The sequence below is a fragment of the Pteropus vampyrus genome, unplaced genomic scaffold (genome assembly GCF_000151845.1).
Source record: "Pteropus vampyrus isolate Shadow unplaced genomic scaffold, Pvam_2.0 Scaffold189, whole genome shotgun sequence".
In the NCBI taxonomy this organism is placed as follows: domain Eukaryota; kingdom Metazoa; phylum Chordata; class Mammalia; order Chiroptera; family Pteropodidae; genus Pteropus; species Pteropus vampyrus.
This window is the reverse complement of record NW_011888970.1, coordinates 346820-353269: the sequence shown is the minus strand read 5'-3', so window position 1 is coordinate 353269 and position 6450 is coordinate 346820. Positions and strand designations below refer to the sequence as shown.

Sequence of the window (6450 nt, the reverse complement as noted above, 5' to 3'; positions counted from 1 at the left end):
AGAGGAGCGCGGCGCCTCCCCGGCCTCTGTGACCCGCCGAGGCTGCGTCGCCGCCTAGTGGCCTCCCTGGGAATTGCGCCCCATTTCCTCCTGGAACTTAGTTCCTGTGCCCGGAGGAGCCTGTCGAAGAGCCAACCAGGCGACGCGCCTGCCGCCCTGGGGCCCCTTCCTCACGAGGCCCGCAGGTGAGCTACGCAAACCCGCAACGCCGGTGCTGAAGGCCCTGAGCCCTGGGAAGACGGAGCGAGGCGTGGCCGGGCGGGGCGGGGGGCGAGGCCGGCGCAGAGGCCGGAGGACGGCGGGGCGCGTGGGAGCCGAGGCCGGACATAGCTGGCTGCCCTGCACGGGGCCCTCCAGCTCAGCGGTCCCCAACCTTGCCAGGTAAAGGCACGTACGTGTATCTCGTCATCGCAGGTAAAAATAATCAGTTGTCCCAAACTGAACAGGCTCCCTAAACATCGCTGGTGGTGCAGGAAACGCAGGCACAAGTTCAGGGAGCCGACTCGCCTGCAGGCCACTCCCAGGAGCGGGGTGCTCCGGCTGGCCCCCCGGGGGCTTCCTCTCCTCGCCTCCTCCGTGTGTGAGATTGTCAGGGAGCCACTTGGACCAGTCCTTGTGGGGGCGGGGGCAGAGATGAGGATTTATCCCCCGTTCCCTCCCATCTAGTTCTCATTGGTCAGGGTTGCAGCACCCCACTTCCTGCTGAGCAATCTGGGCGGGCTGGTTCCCCTGGAGGTGGCGGGGCGCCCCCTGTAAGGAGTCCGGCAAGAGTCAGGCTCCCCCAGCCGTTACTCTCTCCTGCTTCCTACACTGGGCACGTCCCGGGAAGGTGCTAGTGCACGCGACCTGGGTGGACCCCTGGCCCCCAGGCTCCACGTGTCCTACATACCTTTTTGTCTTTATTGTCCGCAAAAAGTGACAAAAGGCACTTTCACTCAATTGGCAGAGTTTATTGATGCCAAGCCATTAAGCTGCAGGTCCCAGGAGGAGCAGCGTGACAGGAGCCAGCGCGGACATCTGCGAGGCCCAGGCTGTTTCTTCAGCGCACATCCCTCTCCGTGTCACTAAAGGACACAGCAAGGATCAGAAGACGGGCACGGAGACAGGACCTGTGCAGGGGGTGCGCCTCGAGGTGGTTGTTTCCAGCGCCAGACGTCACCCCATGTCGCTGATGGGCTCAGCTCACTGGGGCATGGACACCGGGACCATCTGACTCCTTCGGCCTCGTCTTGACGCATTTTGGCGAGCACCTGCCGGGCCTGGGTGCTGATGACGCCACGGCAAGGCGCACGTGCTCACGTCCGTGGTCTCTGCCGCCGGAGGCCAGACGGACACCACGCAGCCCAGCGCCAAAACACGTCGTGAGGCACCCACAGTTCCCACCAGCGTCCTCGGCCCGAAGCCCATCTCCAGTCCCTGTGTCCCCTCGTGTCCCCGTGTCCCCGTCCCCATGCCTCTTCACCTCTGTCCACCCCGCCTCCATCTCCCCCCGGCTCCGTCCGTCCCGCTCCCAGCTGTCCCCCCACGCCCTGCGTGTTCCGAGCCCTTGGCCTGGGCTCCGGGGCGGTGTCACCTGACCCTTCTCTCCTCCTAATTCCGGGCGGTTCAGCCAGTGCAGGCTCCGGAAGGAGATGGAGGTGGGGGGAGAGGGAAGCTCGGGCCTCCAGCCCTCGGGCGGCGGCCCCACTGACACCTGTCTGTCCCCAGGTGCTGCCCAGTGCCCTGGGGCCCGCTGCCCACCGGCCTCTGGAAACAGCCCCCCGCCCCGTAACTCACCATCGGCAGGCACTGGGCCAGGAGCCCACTGCGGGGGATGCAGCGTGGGGTGCTGATCTCGGTCAGCTGGATACAGCACTTGGACTTGCAGTCTCTGTGGTCCTTGCAGTGGTCCCCATTTGGCTGAGGACACAGAGGCCAGAGGTGGCCGGAGCAGGCGTCCCGCACGCGCCCCGCATGCGCCCGGGGCCGGTGGCCGCCATCCTCACCTTGCGCCAGGGCAAACAGTGGAGGAAGATGGTCTTGGGCATGCAGAGCCGGACCCCGTCGTCCTTCTCGGTGGTGCAGCAGCCGCTGTGGCACTCCTGGTGGTCCTTGCACGTGTGACTGTCGGGCTGCAGGAGGAGGGGAGGCGCAGCCCGTCCCGCCCCACCGGCCCCCTCCCCGGAGGCGGAGGCGCTCGCCCCGCGGGCAGGACGCACCCTTTGCGAGGAGAAGCACAGCGTGAAGACCGTCTGGGACGTGCAGAACTTCTGAGGGTTCAGGTTCTTGGTGACACAGCATCCGCTCTGGCATTCCAGGTGGTCCCTACAGACCTCCCCAACCTGTTGCAAGGTCGCGGCTCATGTGCCTGTTCCCTGCCGCTGGAGGCCCAGCCTCCTTTAGGGGCCCCTCCCTGCCCTCCTATGCCACCCACCAAACTGAGCTCACCTGACGAGTTTTCTGGAACATCCACAGATGCAAGTGGGAAGGAGGCCGGGGGTGAGGGAGGAGAGGAGGGAGCTAACAGCTGTCTGTGTCCGAACAAGCCACTGGGATGGAGGGGTGGGCAAGGGCGCAGACGGCGAAGGGTCTGGGGGTGGCCGGGCAGCAGGGCAAGAGAGAGTCCAGGCACTGGGCCAGGAGCTTCGCACGCCCTCGTGACGTTTTACAGGTGAGAACTGAGGCTCAGAGGGGGTCAGCAACCCGAAGGGCGGGGCCGAGCAGGCCCTGGGGCTGAGGGTCAAGGCCCTCCCACCGCCAGCTTCCGGCACAGAGGCCACCAGGGCGAGCGTGGCCTTGGTCTCAGCTCTCAGACCTTTGGTCTCCAAACTCTGTTACAAACTCAGAAAATTCCTGGGGGCCCCCGAAGAGCCCCTAAGGGCTGTGGGCTGCGTCTGGCACTGGCACAGGGAGCCCTGTGTGTTACACACAGACTCATTCAAAAATAATAACCCCACCCTGTTGTAAGATAAATATGTTTCCATGAAAAGTAGGTATATTTTTCCTAAACACGACAAAACGAACCGTGCTGGGCTGAGGGGCGCCGTGTTGCAAGTCGGCTGGTTACGGGGCAGCTGGCCTCTCTCGCTGCACTGCCAGCTACTCCGTGGCCCCGGCGAATGCCACCACATGCCCGGCTCAGTGTCCTTAGCACTTCACGGGCCTTGGGGGCCCTCTGGCTGGCTCGGAGCCCACTGGGAGCCGCCGCCTGGGCCATGGAGGTCTGTGAGAGGCCTCATTCGGGGAAGCTTCGCTCGTCTCTGATGTTTTTAAAGCTCCTACTGGCCGGGAGGTCAAGCGCCACTGACCCCAGAGGCTGGCGACCAGGTGCCAGGTGTGCGGGCAAGATGGTGCAGCCACCTGGGGGTCCCAAGTGCACCTGCCCGCACAGGGGGCCCAGGGGGAGGGGCCGGCGGCCGGGTGGGGCCTGGACGTGGGGCGGCCAGAGGGGGCGCTCACCTTGCGGGCCGGACCTTTGTGGGGCTGGAGCACCAGGAGCTCGGGCAGCGCACACCCCAGCAGCAGCAGCAGGAGCCTGGCACGCGCCATCGGCCGCAGGCCTGTCGGTGCCCAGGTGGCCTTGGAGCGTCCCCCGGCCCAGGGCCACTCCTGCCTCCCAGGCACCCCACTTCTGTTCCCCTCCCGTTCCCAATCTTGCTCTTGCAAAATGGGTATTTTGAAAATTAATAGACATTATTTTGTAGAGTGGTTTCAGGGTTACAGAGGTTGCGCAGGGAGGCCCCACCCCACAGCCCCCCATTCCCCCCTCTCGCCCCGCCCAGCTTCTGCCCCAGGTCCTGGCCTCGCTGGGCCGTTGTTACAGCTGACGGACCTATGCTGACCATCGCAATCACCCAGAGTGCACCGTGCACATTGGGGTCACTTGGGACATTCTGCGGGTTGGGACGAACGTGAAAGGACGGGTGCCTGTCGCTCCGGTGCCACCCAGCGCAGTCTCACTGCCCTAACGTCCTCTGCTCTGCCTGTTCGTTAGCCCGCCCCGGTCCCTGACCCTTTCCCTGTCCCCATTGTTCTGCCCCTCCCGGAAAGGCAGAGAGCTGGAATCACACAGTCGGAGCCTTTTCCGGTGGCTTCTTTCACTTGGTGACATGCGTTTCATGTTCCTCGGTGTCTTCACGGCTTGGGGTGCACTTATTTTAGTGCAGAAAATGGATCTTGAACACCCTTTCTCCCGAGATGACCGCGTCCCTTCCTCAGGTTAATGAGGGCGTCTCTGTGGCCGGGGGGCCCTGCCCTGGGGTCCCTGCCTGGAGGTCCCCGTCCCACAGTGGTCTGGGGAGGTGGGCACGGCCGCCCCGGGCGCCAGCGTGGCTCCCTTGTCCGTGCAGACCTCGACCGGAGCCCGGGGCCGGGCCGGCTGCTCCGCCTGCATCGGGGTCGGCCGGGTCTGCGGCTCGGGAAGCCGGCGATTTGGCCTCCAATTCGGCCCCTGGTTCTTCTAGTCACATGACATGGAATTTACCGTTTGAAAGTGAATGGTTCAGGTGGTCTGAATGGTTTGTGCGGTCTGAATGTGATGTAGCCACCTCCTGTCTTGCTCCAGAATGTTCCGTCACCCAGAACAACCTGCGCCCATCGGCAGTCACTCCTCAACCGACCAGCACCCATGGGAGCAGCCGGGACACCGACGCCTCCGGCCTCGCCGCCCTCCGGGCTCCTGTCCCCTGAGTGGTCTTGCTGCCCTCCCAGTGGGGCCCCCTCGAGGTCCGCCAGCTCCGGACACTGACATGTGATGTCAGGGCCCACGGGCCTCGTGTCAGAGCCGCCGGGGTCCCATCCAGGCTCCACTGCAGGGGGGCCGTGGGCAGACCTGGTCTTCCTTCCTGTGTCCGCCGAAGCTCTGGTCCACGATGACCCACGAGTCATACTTGTCTGTCCCCTTCGCTCTTCACTGAGGTCGTCTGCGTTGCCGGGCACAGCAAATTCTGTCCTTCCCAGACTGTTCAGATCACGAGCACAGGGACAAGCCGGCCGAGCTGGCCGCCGTCTCCGGCTACTGGTCACTCAGTTGTCTTCCCAGGGCCAGAAGTTCAGGAACCCGGCTCTTCCGGGAGAGGGACACACAGTAATGGGGTGCTGGGAGGAGCAGCGTGGCCAGGAGCACAGAGCAGCTGTCTGGGGTGCCGCCGTCCCCCAGACCCGGCCGGAGGGTGGGCTCTCAGTCCCGGCCGAGCGAAGCAGGCGGGGGTGCAGGCGGGGGTGCAGGCGGGGGGCCGCGGCTGTGCTCACGCCTCACAGGGGAGCAGTCTGAGCTAACTTTGCCAGAGCACCCCCAGAATTCAGCACAGACCCATGTGGCCCCCACATGAACGTCCGGTCACCCTGTCACGTCTCAGGAGGACAAAGGTTTAGCACCGCCCACAGTTCTCATAAACACAACAGCAGGTCACGGGACAAGTTCCCTGTCGAGTTTTGGTTTCCCCGTAATTTTAGATTTACGTTTATCTGCAGTAAACCACAGCTCTTAGCTACAGGAGTGTCGCTAGGACGTGTCATTCTGAAGTTTTGCTGATCGGTTTTGACAGAGACTCAATGACATGGCCTCAGAGCCCCGTTGCAATCTGCCATCATCTGCCGCCACCGGAAAATGGTGACGATGCAGAGTGGGGGCGGCAGAAAGCCGCTCCTGGTGTAAGGTTCAGCTTTAAAACGCGCCCCAGTCTGCTCCAGCATGTGATGGTGACATGTTTTGCAGCAGGGCCCTGACAAGGAGTGCCACGCCCAGCTGGGGGTGCCAAACCCACCCGCCTGGTGTGGGCCAGGCCTCTAGGCTGCCCCGGGGGAGAGGGCCTGGGCCCACCCGGCTGCGCCACGCCTGCCTAAAAGTCCGAGGCCCTGGTCCCAGGGGCCAGGCTCCTGTCCACGCTATTCAGAAGTGGCTGTCATGAGGTCACCAAGTACGTCTGTGGTGGCACCCAACACATTTTATGGTCCTGGAGACTACGAGACAGACAACAGCCAGGCTGGCTGTAGACTCAGACGGGGCCCTGACCACGTGGCGGCTGCCAGCCTGGGCAGCGCCCCCCGCCTCCGTCAGCCCACACAGCCAGCGCTGACTCAGTGAGCACAGAGTCCCTGGGTCACTCGCCCCTCTGCCAACTCAGGACACCATCTAACCGACAACTTGGGGCACCTGTATCTGTCAGCTGGGGCTGCGTGACAAATGCCACAGACGGCGGCTTATACCACAGACATTTCCTGTCCCCCGTCCTGGAGGCCCGACGACCGAGATCCAGGGCTGGGCAGGGCTGGCTCCTCCCGGGCGTGCAGACAGCCATGTCCTCCCCATGTCCCCACAGGGTCATCACTCTGCGTGTGTCTGTGTCCTGAGGACCCCACTCATCCAGGGTTAGGGCCCCCGGGGCCCCACTTCCTCAATCCCGTCTGTAACGGCCCACCTCCAAACACGGCTGCACCCGAGGTGCTGGGGTCAGGGATCCCGCACACGGG

General features: G+C 64.2%; 1 protein-coding gene across 1 annotated transcript; it reads right to left on the bottom strand.

Moving 5' to 3' along the window:
- Nucleotides 1-669: 669 nt before the first annotated feature.
- LRCOL1 (leucine rich colipase like 1) lies at nucleotides 670-3528 on the bottom strand. Its single transcript, XM_023537403.1, has 4 exons — nucleotides 3439-3528; nucleotides 1986-2321; nucleotides 1777-1899; nucleotides 670-750 (listed from the first exon to the last, which is right to left on the bottom strand). The coding sequence occupies exons 1-4, from the start codon at nucleotides 3526-3528 to the stop codon at nucleotides 670-672; spliced, it is 630 nt and encodes a 209-aa protein (XP_023393171.1).
- Nucleotides 3529-6450: the final 2922 nt, after the last annotated feature.